Source organism: Pogona vitticeps, chromosome 4 (assembly GCF_051106095.1).
Source record: "Pogona vitticeps strain Pit_001003342236 chromosome 4, PviZW2.1, whole genome shotgun sequence".
NCBI classification, from domain to species: domain Eukaryota; kingdom Metazoa; phylum Chordata; class Lepidosauria; order Squamata; family Agamidae; genus Pogona; species Pogona vitticeps.
In genome coordinates, this window is record NC_135786.1 from 136,551,694 (window position 1) to 136,571,734 (window position 20,041).

General features: G+C 39.2%; 1 protein-coding gene across 2 annotated transcripts in view; it reads right to left on the minus strand.

Moving 5' to 3' along the window:
- The window catches only part of ICE1 (interactor of little elongation complex ELL subunit 1), a 45,248-nt gene that overhangs the window by 19,124 nt on the left and 6,083 nt on the right, over positions 1–20,041 (minus strand). The window contains exons 2-13 of one of the 2 annotated variants that reach the window (XM_072998458.2): positions 18,441–18,499; positions 17,578–17,613; positions 14,638–14,655; positions 11,434–11,545; positions 10,105–10,181; positions 8,439–8,476; positions 5,919–6,001; positions 4,485–4,524; positions 4,331–4,390; positions 2,416–2,502; positions 2,275–2,313; positions 921–1,288 (exon numbers count right to left, since the gene is read on the minus strand). In XM_072998458.2, the coding sequence (XP_072854559.2) occupies positions 921–1,288; positions 2,275–2,313; positions 2,416–2,502; positions 4,331–4,390; positions 4,485–4,524; positions 5,919–6,001; positions 8,439–8,476; positions 10,105–10,181; positions 11,434–11,545; positions 14,638–14,655; positions 17,578–17,613; positions 18,441–18,499 (1,017 nt within the window). Of the gene's footprint in view, positions 1–920; positions 1,289–2,274; positions 2,314–2,415; positions 2,503–4,330; positions 4,391–4,484; positions 4,525–5,918; positions 6,002–8,438; positions 8,477–8,669; positions 8,849–10,104; positions 10,182–11,433; positions 11,546–14,637; positions 14,656–17,577; positions 17,614–18,440; positions 18,500–20,041 lie in introns of those variants that run through there. The other variant, XM_020795584.3, reaches the window with a different exon arrangement.

The following is a 20,041-nucleotide window of genomic DNA, read 5'->3' on the forward strand; positions in this document are numbered from 1 at the left end:
ACCTTTGTTCACAACCTGAGTTCAGTCTGAATGGGTTCAGGTAGCCAGCTCAAAATTGACAAAGTCTTCCATCCTTCTGAGGTCAGTAAAATGAGGACCCATTCACGGGGGGTGGGGGCACATTCTTTGCACAATTATGGTGTAAACCACCCAGAGAGTGCTCTAACACTATGAGGAGGCATATCAGTTGAAACAACAAACACTGCCTTTTGAGCTAACAGAGGTTCCTAGACAACCCACATCTACAGTGCATTATAGTACATGAAAAGACAGGTACTGAATATCAAAGGATCATCTTCTGATGTGGAAAAGGGACCGACAGTTTAAAACAGCTTGCTTATGTTCAAGCCTGTTATAATGTGCCATATTGAATTGGATCTAATAGCAAGAATCCTGCCGGTGATTTAACCATAAGTTAAATAATTTAACTCACCATAGCGAATTTACACCAAATACTGTAATGTGTCAACTGCATTACCAGGCACATGCCTGTTGCACAATGAGGCACATGACTTCTAATGTGGCCAGCACCTTATTAGTTGGTAGCAATTTGCCCTGGTGGGTTAGGCAATTCAACATATACATGGATAAAGCAGGATTCTGACCTATATGCTTAGGAATCGGCTCTATCTGCTCCTTTAAACAGACAAAGGTTGAGAGTGTGTGAAAGAGGCACATTGATTCACTGATTTTGGCTGCAAGGGGCAATAACATTTTTTCAGTTTTCAAAGTGTTAAAAAACCTGTGAAGCATGTTTATCTAAGACAACAGTAGGCTGACTGCTCACAATGGACAACAATAGCTCTTTCATGTCACCTTAGGCAAAAAAGTATCCAGCCTCAGCAGTATTGTGGCAATTTATGAAGTCAATTACCATCATAATATTATATTGCTTACTTTTAAGTCATTTTGAAACTTACTGGAGTAGCAGCAGGTGAAAACTTTATGGGAGACAGCAGAGGGGGAAGAGGGGTAAACCAATTGAAAACATCTCTCATAATTTCATCAAGTTCTTCCTGATCCTTGTTGAAATGATCCATACAACTTGCTGCTAAATCTGTCTGAGTGATGTGCTGTAGAGACTGGTTTTTACAAAGAGTACTGTCCCAAGCATCAGTAGTTTCCATGCCCTTGCTTTCTGGTGGATCACCACATCTGGCAGGACTGTCGTCCAATTTTATCTGAAGTGATGTCAAAGAAGTTTGTGGTGTATGGCTTTCAGTTGAAGAACTATAAGTAGGAGCCTTTCCTTGAGATTTCTTGAATTTTGAAAGATTCTGCATTGTTTCTATGGGATAGGAAATAATCCACAGTTAAAACAAGATGTCTATTTTCCTTACCTTCTGAAAGCTGGGAAGATCCAAACTTAAGCTTTTCAAAATGATCTGTTCTAGTTCTTTGATGATGTAACCCTAACTGCTACCTTATTTTGATCTATAACTACCATGTGATTTCCACACAATTAATATCAGGATAATATGAACGCTCTACATGGAAACTAGCAGAGTCAGCATGCATATTCAATAGTGGTATGCTGGACCAGGACAGGCTTCTTTCGGAACAAAAACACTGTGGCTGAAATGCACGTGTCTTCACTTTGATTGAATCAAGAGTATTATGTGTTTGTCTAGTGTTCACTCTATACAACTAGAGGGCTTTGCGGGTTGACAATTTACCATCAAAATAAACTTTAAAATAAATAAAATAAATTTTATAATAAATTTTACTTGTTTGTTTAAAATATGTCAGGGATCCTAACAAAGATACGCGTGCTCCTCCCAGCAATCATACATTGCACCTCTGAGACAGAAATCCACAGTACCCAGAGGCATCTTTATCAAGACTTCCTGTTTGAAGGCTAGGCATTCTGACATTAATAAATAAAAGCACATTTCTAGCTTGTATGGTATAGGCATTATTCAGATATTTCCTCCTGAGCTTCTGGAAAATTGATAGGAGCAAGAGTCCTCTTTTCTCCTCATATGGGACATTGAATAGCCAATTTGAGAGGGCTTATCTCATTATCACATGATAATAGGCTTTCCCTAATTCAGAATTTAATCTCCAGAGACCAAGAGATTCTTTATTCAAAGTAGTGCAGGATCTCTCAATCTGACCACCAGCTTTCCCCAGAGAGAAAAGGAGCAGAGGATGAGTGCAGACCAAAGACTGCCTGTTTCAGGTAGCAAATCGTGTGTGAACAGACTCAGTGTGTGAGCAATACACAGTGAGAGCTCAGAAGAGAGAGGCAGGGAAGATATTAAAAGTACTCACTTGTTTTTCCATGTGAGCGGGAATGATCGTGTAAATCAGCTGTAGTCAGGGGAAGAGACAATTTTTATTCACTATTACAGAAAACAGCAGACATTGTGAAAAGTGTTTCAATTATCTCTAGAACTACAGTGCATTGCTCACCTAAGAAGTAATCATTTCTGTTGATTTGACTTGGTGTAGAGCCATCAATGCACATCCAGAGTTCCTTCAATAGAAGCTTAATTTTTTCTGTGAAATAAAGTAGCATCTAAGCCATTATGTTTTCAAAGAGGTGCCCATGTCAGATTATTTTAACAATAGCAAAAAGAGAAAAAAAGTATTTGTGACCCCCATTTCTACTTTGCCTTTGCTGTTGCTGTCACTAAATTGTTATGGTACTTCTTCACAACATAAGCTGCTGATACATGACTTTGAGGACAGCATCCTGGCAAAAATGGTGTTGAACCACACTTGGAACGTATTGTTGAACTGTCAGAACTCCTTCTTATAAGACATCCTGGGCATGTGACTGAAGGATACTCTATGACAAGTAAGTACAAATAAATGAAATAGTGTTGTTTTTTCACAGCTGAAAGACCCTTGAATGGGAGATTTTTCAAAAAGAATGTGGATCTATGGTTGCAAAATGCACTCCCATAAAGCTAGTTACTGCTATGTAAGAATAAAATAAAAAGATTTCAGAGAGTCCAGAGAAATCCAGGCACACACCAAAACAAACATTTCCATCACAGTTATCAGAGCACAAGAACATAATTTCTGTAATATTTAACAGAAAGCTTGACTTTGTACAAAACGTTAAGTCATGAGCAAAGCAAAATGTTCTTTTCCCTTCTTTAAAACTCTCCTGAGCCCTATGCCTCCTTGGAGAACTAAGTCCTGCTAGCACAATCAACAATACAACAACGTCAATTTGAATTGCATCATTTTTTTCCTTGTCTCTGCTTGCCTTTTTGTTAATTAGGTTGTGGACTAAAAAGAAAACTGGAATTAAGCAGAGCTTCTGTTTCACCCCTGTGTTGGCATTCTAAACACTTTCTGGCCATAATTTAATTATTTGGTGCTTGTATGCAAAAAGACATGCATTGATTAAGACCTGGTCATCTGGAACAGGAATTGAATCAGGTGAGAAAGCATCTTTGAAAGCAAATTGGTGCCTTCATTTATCTCCTAGAAGCTACCACAACACAGCGCTCAACATGAGTAAAGGAAAGCAAAGGGGATGCCTGGTTAAATAAGTTAGTAAGATTTTGACAGGCTAGTACTGTTTATGGCATCATTTTCAGAGCTGTGTTCCTCTGAAATTGGCCTTTCAAAATGATCTGAAAGTGCTTTTGAGATGTGGCCTCATTATTACAATACAGCAGATACCCTATCATCAGGCAACTCTAACCTAGCTCAACATGTTCCCCTCCAGAATTCCTCCATCAGAATTACAGCCATGGCCAATACCCTCTGTTTTCCAATATCATAAGCCCTAGAGCATTGCTTGCCATTCCAAATTAGACAAACTCCAATTTCCACAAGCTGCTATGTTCCAATACACTGCACTCTTCTATGCTCTTGTACTGGAAGCAAGGAGACTACTAGGCCAAGACATGAAGTATCAGCCATCTTGAGTTCAGATTTTTTCCTCCCCCAAATGGTATAGTTATTTGCACAATGTGTACTGGGGTGTCACAGGCTGCACTAGAGGTTCCAATAATCATTTCCAGCTATTAGAAATGTAAACAAACAAACATTCAATAGATCAAGAAAAAAGCCTCCCGACTGCACACATTAGCTTTAGAGATAAATCCGTATGTACCAAATGTACAGAACTTTTTAGTTTTCTGTTAAAGGATATTATTTACTACTTATATGGTTTCTGGAGCCCTGCACATGATGCAAGGCTCCAGATGTCCATGATTTGAGGCACCACCATGCAGTATCTTTATATGTAAAGCTGAAGCATGAGGCTTTATGCCAGGATGTGCACAGACAGCTGACCAAAGAACAGTCAACATGAACAACTGCAACCCTCTTTTATGAAAGAGGAGAATGATGTATACATACCAACCTTTGTTTAGATTTCCTACTGGATTCTCTCTTTCACTCTGGGTCTCTGCATTCTTCAAGACTGAGAGGAAATAGGTCGACACAGATATAACAGATCAGTAATTAAGATTTGAGCCTAAATTTGAAATGGCAACAACATAGAAAAGAAGAATCACCTTTCTTCTGCTTTTTACCAGGAAAGCCGCCAGTCTTTTCCTGTAAATATGAATGGGGAAAAACCAAAGTTGTTAAAATTAAACACCACTCAAAATTTCTAGTATGCAAAAAGATGGGTCTCTCAAAAGCTTTACAAGTCTCATGCATAACTGAAAGGTATATTTTAGGATGGCTTATTCTTATCTCTAACACATGTTAAATGTCTAGCAGTATAAGCTTATATTCATCCCTTGTGTGCACACTATCTCTTACCCTGGATTGCTACACATATGCTCACAAACACATCTGTCACATCTCCATATACACACATATATCATACATATCTACAAACATGCACACACATTCCTTTCTTCTCACTGCAAGCACATAAAGACTACATTCACTATTCTTGGTGACCCCTCCAAGTTCCTCCCTCTCTCTGCTTCACCCATAAACCCTTTCAGCATGTCCCATCCCCAGCAAAAAACCATGTGCACACATACAACACACTCTCACACAAACAAGTCAAAACACTCCCTAATTAAAAAAAAAAAATTCTCAGCTGGTGTTCTGAGATCAGGCCCCTGCATGTTTCCACAAACCCAACTCCAATGTGATTTTTCTTAAGACTCTTCCACACTGTTCTCTGCATCATACTACCCCTTGCAAGACAGCAGCAAAAAGAGTTGCTGAAGCACTTGACCCCCCCCCCCCCTTTTTTTTCCTTGGAGGCCGAGCATGCTGCTGAGGGAAGTATCAGCAAAGAGGCATTCATGGGAAACAATGATGGCATTACATGGAGGCCCTCATAGCTTCAATTAAGAGACTTAAATTTAAAAAAGATAAAAATAAAACAAAACAAAAATAAAAATAAACATAAATTGATTGGGATAAGGTACCTTGGCATATACAATTAAATTTGTAGGGGGATGCACTGGTGCCAACAGGTATAACATCACCAACCACTGCTTCAAAGTATCATCCCTCTTAGTAGTACTCCTAAATCATCATCACCACCACCATCACGATTATTTAAGCTCCTTAATCACTTGCATTCTGTGCCAACATGCGTTCTTCTGCTATCCTACTTGCAGGCCACAATGCCAAAACATGAAGTCAATCTCCAAAACAGTGTCTATGACCAGTACTCTTTGTATTGCAAGTCCTGTATCAATAAAATTCCCAAAGGGGTCATGAAATAATTGATTTTACTAGTCATTGAGCTGGTGAGGAATGAAGAACAATGAGAAAAAAACTGAGGAAAAGATGGTGCACAAAACACAACACACTAGACACCTCAGAAACAAATACTAGATGAATTCCTGGGGACAGGCTTACTCTGAGTAGCACTTACTCTGTAGCTTGAAGAACTACTAGTTGAAATGTGCACAACCACAACAGTCAAAGAAAAGTACTTCTTTAATTGTAATAAACTACTTGATTTAAAAACTTACCTGTGCTTTCTTCAATTCCTTCTCAAGAACTTTCTTTTCTGCTTTCAGTTGCTTGAACTCCTGGATATGTTTTGCTGCAGCCTCTTTATTTAAAATAACAACAACAAAAGTGTGTTAAATCCACTCAACTTGACTTCAGACTTGCCATAAAAGCCAGCAAACAAGGACAACATGCACTGGTGTGATGGTATCTTCCCATTCTGGTTTGTCAAACTCTCAGTTTATTCAAGGCTGCAGCAACCAGCTTGGTGTTATCATGTATGTATTTCATTAAGATTTCATCACACTGGAAGTGTGCAGCTTGGCTCTGTGAACAGCCACAGTAAAACACCATGCATCAGCACCACAGTTTTACTTCCAAATACAGACATGTATCTTAGAAACCTGTCTAACAATCTCTTTAAAACCTAGAGTAGGATTTTTACTAAAAGTTAATAAAAACCAATTGTTCCCATAAAAATATATATTTGCACATTTCCACTGCAAGGGACACCAGTTTCTGAGACTGTAGTGCTATCAGATAAAAAAATAAAATAAAACACCATAAAGTATGAAAGGATGAGAGAATGCACTCCTTCTCACCATTCCTAAGCCTTCATCCTTCATACTCTTCTCCCTTTTTAACCTGATATACTTCCAGCAACAGTCAACCGAACAGTGGTTTGACCTTAATTATAATGCACACCTGAACTATCCAATACAGAGATATCCTTTCTTACAACACTTACAGATCTTCTGAACATTTCTAGTTCCTGAAATTCTGTCTATCTCCCTTCAACAAGAAAGGATACGGATTACCCTCTGCAGAGAATTCCAGAAGTCCTAGAGGTGTTCTCATAAGCAGTACTAAGACCAGCCTTTCACTTGGACTACCTCACTTTTGAATGCTTCAAAACAGACTCCAATTCTAGTAACTGCAGACTTTGATTACAGGTGCTAAAAAGTAACTTCAGCTGTGTGGCAGAGGAAAATAAAACCTCCTTTTCTCTTTATGTAATTCTTAGATGAAATAGTCACTTGTGAAGGAAACCCAGGGGAGCAAAGCATCCCTCTGCAGTGGTGACAGAATGCAAATACAGTGGTGCCTCGCACAACGATTGCTTCATACAACGATGAATTCACACAGCGATGGGGTTTTTTGAGGAATTTCCCCCATCGTTTAACGATGTTCTCTATGGGGGAATTTCACTTAACGATGTCCCTTTTTGCTCATTTAAAAGTGTCTTAAAATGTTTGAAACCTGTTTTAAATGCTTGGATTCCATAGTGCACCTTGTGAAACATGTGCAAACTTAATTTGGTGTTGTTCTGAGTCTTCATTAATTTTTGATGATTTTTTTATTTTCCCCATTTAAATCAATTGAATGGACAGTTCAATTCATTTAAATAAGGAAAACAAAAAATCACCAAAAATTAAGGACGACTCAGAACAACACCAAATTAAGTTTGCATAGGGTTCAGGAGGTGGGCTAACGACTGCAAGCATTTAAAACCTGTTCCAAACATTGTAAGACACTTAAAAATGAGCAAAAAGGGACATCGGAAAAGACTTCAAAAGCACTGAAGCCGGCTTCAGTGGTTTTGAAGCTCTTCCGTTTTCGCTCATTAAGGGTCTTACAATGTTTGGAACAGGTTTTAAATGCTTGCAATCGTTAGCCCACCTCCTGAACCCTATGCAAACTTAATTTGGTGTTGTTCTGAGTCGTCCTTAATTTTTGGTGATTTTTTGAATTTTCTCTCAATGGAATGCATTGGACGGAAAGTTCAATACATTCCAATGAGAGAAAATTCAAAAAATCACTAAAAATTAAGGACGACTCAGAACAACATCAAATTAAGTTTGCATAGGTTTCAGGAGGTGGACTAACCATTGCAATCATTTAAAACAGTGTCCAAACATTGTAAGACACTTTTACAGGAGCGAAAAAGGACTTCGCAAAGGCATTGAAATGTATTGAGTCGGCTTCAATACATTCCAATATAGGAAACATTGTTTCACTCAACGATGTTTCCTATGGGGATTTTCACTGAACGATGGCAATCCGTTCCAATTGGAACGGATTAACCAGTTTTCAATTCATTCCTATGGGAAATGGTGTTTCACAGAACGATGTTTCACACAACGTTGATTTTTTTGGAACCAATTAACATCGTTGTGTGAGGCACCAGTGTAATTCTCTTGCTGAGCTTCAATGACAGCATTGCATATAACTGACAAGGCATGGGCAAGAGGGCTGGATTCTTCCAAGCTGTGAATTATCACTAACACATGGAATTAGAATTAGACTAAACACATTTCTAACATTATAGTTTCACAAGAAGTGTGTGTGTGTGTGTGTGGGGGAAGACACAAGGAAGGAGTTAGCAGTAAGACAGCTTAACATGTCTGAGTAAATACATTTACTTAAGATTAAAAAGTGAGGTATAAATGTTGCTATAAATTTCTTCTCATAAATGATAGTCACTCTGGACTATTAATAACCCCATTATTTACAATACAAATTTTTAAAAAATGAATTACCTTCGAGTTTCTTCACTTTAGTTTCTAGTTTCTTCTTCCTGATCACATATTTTAAAAAATACACAGAAATACAGAATTCACTCTTAATATTGGCTTTTTGTCCAATTAGCATACCATACATAATATCAATACCAATTTAACATTTAATCATATATTTTGCTAACTTTGAAGCAGAACCTGAGCCCACTGCTGGATTCCTATGGATCTCAACACATGTGATAAACAATTCACCTTAAAAGTATGCCCCACACATCAAGATGGGGAGGAGACAGCGTAACAGTCATGAAGGAGACACAGCATACAACTCTGGGGAGCAAACAGTGGTGGCTGACGGTGATTCTGAATGTACGGAAGATGGAGATTCAGGTCTCCTCCACTTATCAGAATAGAGGTATGTGGTTACAGCTTATCTGGTAAGAGAGGACATGACAAGAAGAGCTCAGGGTGTCCACCAGAAAAGCACCAAAGAGTTCTCTATACGTAGGAGAATTTCAAGGGAGTGGTCAACTAAATCAGAAGTGGCCCATGATTTCCTTCCGTGTGGGTCTTTTGGCTGAACCAATGCATCTGGCTTAGAATGCCAGAAAATGCCCTGCAGTCTTCTGATTAGAGATGTAAAAATGTCTGGTAATTTACATGGACAGTGTTTTGAGGACAGTGGTGGAGAAATAAAACAAAATACTGCAACTGGCAAATGCAACGAGCCAAATCAAATTTACAAACAAAATAGCCTCCCCTCCCAAATAACTTCTAGCATCAGATAATGGCTTTGTTTTTATTGCAAACATTTGGCCAAGCTAAAACTACTCAGAGATTTCTATCTGAAATTTAGTATACAGCTTTTTGGCAGAAGTTTCATATATAACTGAGCTGGCCTGCTTGGTAAAATGGCCAATTAAGGGACAATCACCGATTGCTAAACTCTGGTTACAAAACAAAAAGACCTGTTCTAGCAAATTTCAATTGCAATATAATATTATTATGTATTAAATATTTTGTCCTTTTTAAATTTTTCAGGAAAAACAAAGTAAATTGATTTTAATATTAATTATATTCTAGACGTTTTATTATTATATTGTCAACCACCTAGAATAGTGTTATGCACTAATAGTGTGGCTGGTAGGTAGGTAAATCAATCAACCAGTTCTTAGGAGGGGAAATTCTCTGTTCATCCATTAACTCTTGAGCTTCATGTTTCTAGTTTAGATACAGAGGTCTGCAAAGCTTACTAACTTTGTACATTTCTTGGGGGGAGCAAACTCAACCTCTCATTTTCATCCAGAAAACTGGCAAGGTGAACTAATACTAATCTATCCCCTTTCCCATTGCTTCCTACTCAAGAATCTTTTCCCTAAAGTAGATGTTCCACCACAAAATTAGCTATGTTCCTAATTCTGCCCCTCCTGCTCACCACCACACTATGGTATGTAGGTGATGAAAATACAGTCAGCAATAACAACAATGAGAAGTATAAAATCTGCACAGAACAGGTTAGTTTTACCTCTCCTTGGAATGCCTGAAGCTAATCTAATATGGTGTTCTGTCTCTTCATTAACTATCAAATTATGTTGTGTACAACAGTGTACAATTCATTTCAACCCAAGGCTACTACACTCAAGAATGTTCATGATAAAAGAAATTGGTGTTTTATAATGAAATTACTCACACAGCATCACTTTTGTCCATTTCCTCCTTCACTCGAGCATATTCCAGATGGGTTTCTTGGTATATCTTTAGTGAACTCTAATGAAAACAATCAATGCTGATTACAAATAAATCACAATGGACTTCAGTTCTACTGATTTTTTATTTACCGTATTTTTCGCTCCATAAGACGCACCGATTTTTTAAAAGAAAACAGGAAAATATAATCTGTTTTCTTTGCTCCATAAGACGCACAGACTTTCCACCCCACTGTTTTGTGGGGAAAAAGTGCATCTTATGGTGCAAAAAATACGGTATATCCCACTTTTCCATGACTTCTCACAATACCTTAATACAGAAGTATAAAACTTAGAACCTGAAAATCAATTGCTAACTAGATTAAATACAATAGAATATATGTAATTTCTTGTCCTTGCAAGGAGTATGATGACGTTACTTTGAAACAAATGCGATATCCTGAAGTGTGACTGAGGCCAGATATGCCTTCTCTAGTTCAGCTTTTTACCACTTTAAAAGCTATTTACCCCTTCAAACCTGATAAGGAACAAATTTCTGCTTCAGAAACATTTTATCACAAATCCTTCCTTTCAACAGGATTACACATACGAAATGTAGAGGCATGCATATCTTCTATGCAGAGAATACCACAACTCTTGTGAGCCTGACATAGATGTGCAAACATTTTAAATTCTCATTTTCCTTTAGACTGGCTTTCTTCAGCGTGGTATCCTAAAGATGTTTTGGACCATAGCTCTCATCATTCTTGACCACTGGCTCGTCCTGGCTGGGACTGGCTGGGACTGAAAGAAGTTGTACTCCAAAACATCTGGAAGCCCCAGGTTTGGAAGGCTACTTTAGAAACAAATCATGTCCAAATAATGCACAGTACAGAGAGTGTATAATAAAGAAAAGACAATTGAAATTCAGTCTTAAATCTCAGAAGTTTGAATCCATGTCATATGAACATCTGGTTGCAAGAAAGGATTTCTCCTGTACCTTGAACCTCTCCATGCTATTCAAAAATGTATTTTGAAATTCCACCCACTGTGCTGGCTTGCGTTTGTATGAGACGTAAGGGATTCAAAGAAATAGACTGGGATCCTTTAAGTGCCCACAGTTAGCTTGCCTTTGTGAAAGCACACTATATTTTATGGGATCATGAGACAGTTCACAAGCAACCTCTATGGGATTTACTGACCTCCTTTTTTTAGACCAGCCTATTACAGGTTTCAAGGTACAGATGCATAATCTATATAGTAATCTGACTGAGAACTGAGATGCCTCAAAGCAGGCCTCAATATATACTTTTACTTCACAATTGGAAAGTTACCTTTTTCTCCTCTAGCTCTGCTTTCACAGACCCCAGCTCTTCCTGACACTTTTTTAAAGGTGATATTTTCTGAAACATTTGTTCCACTTGCTGATGAAGAGTACTGTTCTCTCTGAAATGTGCATTGTAGAATAAGATTACAGAAGCTGAAAGAAAACATGGCTTTGAACACAAACGCCTCGGTACAACCTCGAGAGTCCTCAGTTCAGCAAGATCTTCTGTGCATTTCTTAGGCCACAACAAAAGGTAAAATTAATTAAGAAGCAAAGTTTTGAAGATAGCGCCCAGGTATTTTGCTGGAGGAGGGAAGTGAGGTACAAAGCATGCTAAAGTCAAGTATTAATGACGGTTAATTATTATACCAAAGGAACAAAAGAGAAAACTAAAAAAAGAGAAAAGCAAAGATCTATTCCACGAAAGTTGACAAATTGCAGGACAATTTAAACCCAGATTAAGCCTACTGATATATCAACTGAGGAATATACTATGACAGGCCTTGCCCATCAAGATTCTCTGTGCAGCAGAAGAAGGTGGAACTGCAGTGATCTATCAAGATTCTACCACCCTCATTAGAAGCCCTCTCCCTTTATCTATCTATCTATCTATCTATCTATCTATCTATCTATCTATCTATCTATCTATCTATCTATCTATCTATCTATCTATCTATCTACCTACCTACCTACCTACCTACTCTACCCAAAGGTCTCTGGGCGGCTTACAAAAATTAAAATTCAATTAAAATACAATAAAAGATAAAATGATTAAAAAACAATTAAAATTGCCATCAGGACCCACAGTTGATGTTATTTCAATTAAAAGCCTTCTGGAACAGGAAGGTTTTGACCTGGCGCCGAAATGTCATCAATGTCGGCACCAGACGAATTTCAGTTGGGAGGGCATTCCATAGTCTGGGAGCAGCTGCCGAAAAGGCCCTTTGTCTACAAGCCATCCCTCTTACCTCCTTGAGGGACGGCTCTTTCAAAAGGGCCCCCTGGCTAGATTTTAACTGCTGGGTAGGCTCATATGGAAGAAGGCAGTCCTTCAGGTATCCTTTGCTGGGACCTGAACGTGGGTGCCCAAAACAGAATAGGAATTCTGTTGATGTATTGTCCACCGTATTGTCCACCCAGGTGACAAATTTCCCTTCCGGACCTAGCCTCGAGAGTGATGCTGGGGGAACTTCAGCATCTATGCTAACATAATCTTATCAGCAATGACTCAGGACTTTTTATCCCTTATGATGATTGTGGGTCTGTTCCAAGTGATATTTGGCTCCATCCATCCTGCAGATGACAGGCTGGATCTTGTTTCCTATGTTGGACTGTATTATGCTGACTTGGGTGTGGTGGAACTCTAGGCTTTCATTGACAAATCATTACCTGGTAGGATATGCTGTCTCATACTCAGAACCTCTGCAAGGGTGGAGATGGGGGACTGAAGCAGTCTGCCCTAGGAAGTTTGGAAACAAATGGTTTCGTGCCAGCTCTTGGGGAATTGCCTGAATTGGTGACCCTGCCAAAGCTGACCTGTAGAACTGAGAAATGGCCAAAGCTGAAAAAAACAACTGTTCCTAAGTATTCCCTTCCACAGTGTGGAGCCAAACTAGTCTCTGATTTACAGTAGGGCTGGTGAAGATGGAGCAAGTGGGTCAGACACTGAAGTGACAATGGTGGAAAACTAAAGAATGGATCCAAATAATGTAAGGTAGAGCACACTGGAATCCTTTTCCATAGTGGTCGTGGCAGCATCAAAGAAATAAATATTTCCTGCCACTGTTGAGTCTGCAGAGCTTCAAGCAGACCCAATTTGAGTTGTCCAAGTTGTATACATGCTGCCCCATAAACAAAAGGATGCAGATTACTTGACAGACCACAGTGAATAATATGCACAGCACTGTACATACAAAGTCACTAGGATCCCCTCTGACATGGATGTTATAACTGACAGAAGTCTTGTGGATCTTTAGCCCTTTGAATCCCACCATACTGGACAAATATTCTATTCTTGGACAAAGTATTGAAGTGTGGCATGGCTGTTCATATTGAAGGATTCCTGGATGAGATGGAATATTTATATCCATTTCAATCTGGTTTTAGGCCCAGTGACTGGAAAGTTTAGTGACCATGGTGGACAATTTATGTGAGGGACTGGACAAGAGGAATCTACTCCTAATGGTAATGCTAGTTACAACATACACTGTAGTACACAATGAGTGTCCAGGCTATGTGAAAGGCTGTATCTCTCATGAGCCTCTGTGTTTTTTAAAAATATTTCAGGGGGGAGTTTCCTTCTTTAGGTTCTACCAGTGACACAGGCATATTTGTTAACATGAGTGCTTTTTTGACAGCTGTGCCTAAGTTAATGCATGATATCCTTTGAGAGATCAATTTGCCCCCCTCCATGCTCTCCATCCACTGACATGCAACAGCCTTCCTTTTCAGGCAGGTTTCTAGCAATTACGTTGGGACAAAACAATAAAATAAAAGTCTTATTGTGAAATATTACACATTTCTGATTTTAAAGTGTTTTAAAACTGTTCTAAAGTAACTAGTCTTTTAAACATTTTATGCTTAACTGTACATTTTTAAAATCTTTCATTAAACTTTATTATGCTAAAAATGGAAGAACAAATACAAACAAAAACAGAATGAACAGACTATAGAATGTAGACACAACTGCAAAAATAACAAGATCTATAAGCTTCTAGAAATGGTTTCCAAATGTCTAAAAATAATAGTTGACATTTCATGTTGTACTTTATTTTGTTTTTATTTTTTTAAATGGCCTTTAACAAGAATAATGCATCACAGAAATGAAATCAATGGATTCTAGGTCAAAGCAAGCTCAAACTCTCAGCAGAAGCTAAAATGATAATCTGAGGCTACTCTACTTTGGATATGTCATGACAAGACTCATTGAAAAAGACAGTTCTGCTAGAAAAAGTTGAAGGCAGGAAAAAAAGAGAAAAAGATCAAATACGATTGACTCAACAAATAAAGCCATAGCCTTTAAATTGTGAAATGCGACCAAGGCTGTTAATGCTCAGACCTTCTAGAGATCATTCATTAGGAAATAATTTGATGGCACCGTAATAATAATTATTACAGATATTCATTACTAGTACCCAGAAATTTACTCTGCGAACTGTCTTTAAAATTGACAAAATCTCAATTAGACTATCAAAATGGGATAGGTTCTTACCTTTTAGCAGCTTGAAGCTGTGACACCTTGTTAAAGAAAACTTGAAACAAAGGGATTATACCACACTCTCTGGAAAAAAACTTCCTAACTGTTAGAGCAGTACAGCAATGAAATCAATTACCTAGAGTGGTGGTGAGTGCTCCAACACTGGAGGCATTCAAGAGAAACTTAAACAACCACCTGGCAGGTAGCCCTTGATTTGGATTCCTGAGTTGAGCAGGAGGTTGGACTTGATGGCCTTCCAACTTCATTTTCTACAATTTAATGAAATCCTGTTGTTCAACTGCAGAAATGGTGTAACTTTCAGGAATGAATGGCTGTAAATCAACAGATATTATCTGCTGCATACTGAGACACGTGACTTGGCATGCAACAAATAATACTGATTATTTCTCAACCTTCAGCAATTTGCATGTACAAGTTAGGCTGTTTGCCTAATTGCACAACAGGATTTATGGCAGGAATCTGAGGATAGGCCATCATGCTGAGTGCCTTCAGGCTCTTGGACTCTTTGTAACAGAAGGCCTATTTAGCTCATTCTCTGATCATGTTCCACCTTTAGGCAAAGACATTTTTATTTGCACAGGCCTTTGGCTGCTTGTTATAGCTACTGTAAATATACAATAGTTTGCTCAATTGGCTGTTTTCATGCATTCGTTCATGTGTTCATCACCCTTGTTTTGGTGTTTTTGCTATTCTGTCCTTTACCCTGAACTTATTCTTCGAGTACCATAAACATGATTCGGTGGAAAACAGGGATATAAATCTCATAAATAACACTGTGTCTGTTCAGACACACATAGGTAACTTTGTATTCTCAATTATCCATGTCAAATACACACAGACATGAGCCTGGCGCTGTTCTTATTTATTTATGTATATCATTTATTTATTATTAGATTTTTATCCCGCCCTTCTAGCCTGCGTCTACTCATACATAAAAACAGTTAAAACAATAATTTAAATTGATAACATTAATGTTAATCAAGATGGAAAAGTAAACAAAAGGCCAAGCAGAAAGTAAAAGTCAAGTATTGGTAGGAGGGAAGGCCTGACTAAAGAGCCAAGTCTTTAATTGGCTCTTAAAGACACCCAGCAAGGGTGTTAGGCAGATCTCTGACAGCAAGCTGTTTCAAAGTCGAGAGGCCACTGCTGAGAGGGCCCGATTTCTTGTTCTTTCTTTTTGGACCTCTTTCAGTGTTAGGCCCCTCAGCCGTCTTTCCTGGCTATAGCGAATGACTCAAATAGATCTAGGTGGGAGAAGGCGTTCTTCTAGGTATCAAGGTCCTAAACTGTTTAGGGCTTTGTATGTCATCATTAACACTTTGAAGTCAATGCGGAAGTGAATGGGCAGCCAATGCAAGGCAGCCAGAATGGGAGAGATATGCTGGTATTTTCTCGTTCCAGTAAGTAGTTGGCTGCCGAATTCTGCACCATTTGAAGCTTCCGCATCAATCTCAAAAGCAGCCCCACGTAGAGTGCATTAGTGGTCTAATCTTGAGACTACGAGCACATGGACCAGAGTGGTGACGGCCCTGTCATCAAGATAGGGACGCAGCTGGACAATTCGCCATAGATAGTAATAGGCGGAGTGGACCACTGACACCACTTGGGTTTCCATGGTGAGCGGCAGGTCCAGATGTACTCCCAAGTTGCGAACCTCACTCTTCGCGGCAAGAGTCACCCCCCCCCAAAAAAAAGTGAGGGAGTTTCCCAAGCTGCTAATGGTCGGGCCACCTACCCTCAGGATCTCCGTCTTGTCTGGGTTCAGCTTCAACCCATTCTCCTGCATCCATTGCAGTACAGCCCCCAGACAGCACTGAAGGGACAGAACGGCATCCACTGAAGTAAGCAAAAAGGAGCTGTAGAGCTGCATGTCATCAGCATACTGATGGCACGAGGCCCCACACCCCGATGACCCCACCCAGCGGCCTCATGTAGATGTTAAACAGCATTGGGGAGATAATTGACCCTTGTGGAACCCCACAATTGGAACTCCACGGGGCCGAAAGATTCTCCCCAAGCTGTACTCTCTGGGGCCGGTCCTTCAAGAAGGAACAGAGCCAGGCAAGTGCTGAGCCACCAATTCACAACTCTGAAAGCCTCCCCAGGAGGATACCGTGGTCAACGGTATCAAAGTCGGCTGAGATATCGAGGTGGACCAACAAGGACATTTTGCCCCCGTCAGCCTCCCTCAACAAGTCATCCAGCAGTGCGACCAGTACCATTTCTGTACCATGGTGCGGCCTGAAGCCCGACTGGAATGGATCCAGGGCATTGGTTTCATCCAAAAGGGCCCGAAGCTGATCGGCCACCACCCTCTCCACCACTTTACTGATCGTCTGCCACCAGATTCTTAAATAAAAGTTTTTAAAAGAAACCTGAGCATAATGTTAAACAGAAGCACCAACACCCCAAAATAAATAAATCAAACAAAAATGAAGCATCAGCCAACAAGTATTAACACAGTGAAAGATGATAAGGCCAGGGTACATCAGTGCCTTCTTTTACAGAAATGTAAGAGTTAGGTGACAGCTTTGTAATCCTGAACCACACAGCCTTTTCCTAATTCTTTTACAGAAGGTCCCCTGAAAAAAACAATGGTCCTTTAGCATAAGCACAAAAGCTCTTCCTGATGCTATGAAAACAGGCTGCCTGTTTTCTGTCAAAGTTGCTGTGGCTGCCACTCCCCATCTATGCACTGCCACCTGATGCAACGTTCAGTAATCCGAGCTTTAGCAGATTACACCATCTAGATTTCATAAAGTTGTTACTTTTTCCACAACATGTATAGCATGCATACTGCAGCAACCTGATACAGAGATGTATTCACCATAAACTATACATTCTATCACTTAAAAACACCCCAAACCTGTAATGATATGCTGATTATATATGGAAACATTTTATTAAGGAAGTGGAGAAATGCTGAAAAGGATATCATTGCACTTTTGTTGGTATTCTGTCAGCAAGTGGCTGTAAGAGAAGGAAAAGGGAAAAAATGAGATATAGCTCCACACTAAACATACATGACAGAATGCTGGCAAAATTTGGGATTTGGACAATAAAGTGAAAGATACACACATGGGCCAAAATCATGTTGCTTAATTACACCCATGGAAGGCAGATGTTACAATTAATGAACCCCTGTTTAGATTTTCAGGTGCGTGCAAGTCGGGTGGGTTGGTATATGCCCCAAAAAATCTATATGAGGGTTCTTTAATTGACAGCCAGAAGCTGCTGAGAGTTACACTATTTGCATATGAAGGCATAACTGTGCTGCAGGATTTTGGCCATGGAATATTGCTGTGCTGAAAATGTTTTGAAAATTAAGATAGCAAATGGCAGATATGCTGACTCTTATCTCTTCGGGTTTTTAAAAACATGCACATTAACTATGCTTGCTAGCTCTTACACCAGATGTAATTTTATACAGAACTGCACCACGTAAAAGGGCATGCAGCTGCTATTCTACTCCATTCTCAAAATGCCTGGCTACTCCCTGGTCCTTTGGCACAGTGAGCTTTTGTGGACTATAAGAACTCTATTGGGTCTGTGACTGCAAAATAAATACTACTACTACTACTACTACTACTACTACTACTACTACTACTATCATTCTGTGCTGAAAAAAATTGCCTCCGGGGTTATACCAAGTTGCATGTGTGCAGCAGATGCTTTAAATTTTCCTGGACTTAAAAGGGATTTAAAGCCACTGAATTATGTGTGGGTAGGCAAGCTCCAAAACTGGTACATGTGAACATAAAGACATTTGTGGCTAGAAAAGATGAATATATACTTACTCCGTGTCAATTATCTTTTGTTTCAGTGCAACTAAGGCAGCTACATATTCATTTAAATTCTAGGGGGGAAATAAATGTAATGATAAATTAAAGAAGTTTACAAAATAATGTCTTAAGAATATTTTTTAACTCATATGCCGCCCACACTACCCAAAGGTCTCTGGTAAGGGCAGCAAAATAAGGAAAATTAAAAGGCAACACAATTACAGACATGATAAAACAGGTATTGAGACACTACACAGAAATGGTCCCTAAACCAAAACTTTAAAAAGTTTTACAGAAACAGTAACAAAGCTGTGGACAACTTTAGACTGAGAAAAGGATTGGCTCACTCTTTTTCTAAGCTCTGGAAATTGACTAATTCTTAATGGAGTAAGAGGTGAACTGAAGTGTGAAAACGGAAGACAGACTTTAACTTCTCTGTACCAAAACTGTCAGATTCCACAATTTGGAGACTGAAACACATTCTCAGCACTCATATATAAACTAAATTAAGTTTTACATTTTATTAAAATTATTTTGTGGTGACAGCAGCCACGAAATTAAAAGACACCTGCTTCTTGGGAGGAAAGCGATAAGAAACCTAGATAGCATCTTAAAAAGCAGATATCACTTTGCCGACAAAGGCCCACATAGTCAAAGCTATGGTTTTTCCAGTAGTGATGTATGGAAGTGAGACCTGGACTATAAAGAAGGCTGACCCCCAAAGAATTGATGCTTTTGAATTGTGGTGCTGGAGGAGACCCTTGAGAGTCCCCTGGACTGCAAGGAGAACAAACCTATCAATTCTGAAGGAAATCAACCCTGAGTGCTCACTGGAAGGACAGATCCAATACTTTGGCCATCTCATGAGAAGACTCCCTGGAAAAGACTCTGATGTTGGGAAAGTGTGAAGGCAAGAGGAGAAGGGGCTGACAGAGGACGAGATGGTTGGATAGTGTCATTGAAGTGACCAATATGAATTTGACCAAACTCCGAGAGGCAGCGGAAGACAGGAGGGCCTGGCACACTCTGGCCCATGGGGTCCCAAAGAGTTGGACACGACTTAATGACTAAACAACAAAAAAATGTTTTATAAGAATTTAATACAGGTTGCTACCTGTAAGCCTGTAAACAAGGAAAAATTGCCTCAGAACAGTGAAGCTTTACTAAGCTTGCTAATATAAATGATTTTTCATCATTTATATTTTGATTAGTGTGGACATGTAGACTAATTAAGACTGAGGAGATTGCTTTAAATATTATAGCACTGTTTGAAATTATCTAACAGTCAAATGAACCAAGTATATTCTTTGAAATGTAAATCTGCTGATCAAACACATCTGTATAAATGATCCACCACTGACAGAACCTTCATTACCATCCAATGTTTCACCAAACAGAGACTTACAATGGTCAAAAGAATCAACTCACACATTCAATTGCCATCAGGTAGGAACGTGAAGTATGAGTGAAAGAAGCCCATGACTAACCAACAGAGCAGAAGCAGGCAGAAAGCATATAGTCACCCAGTGGTCCAAACCCATGGACCACTTATACGCCTGATGGGTTTCTTACAAAGAATGCTGGAGCAAATGGGCATTGTTCTGATTTAACAGATA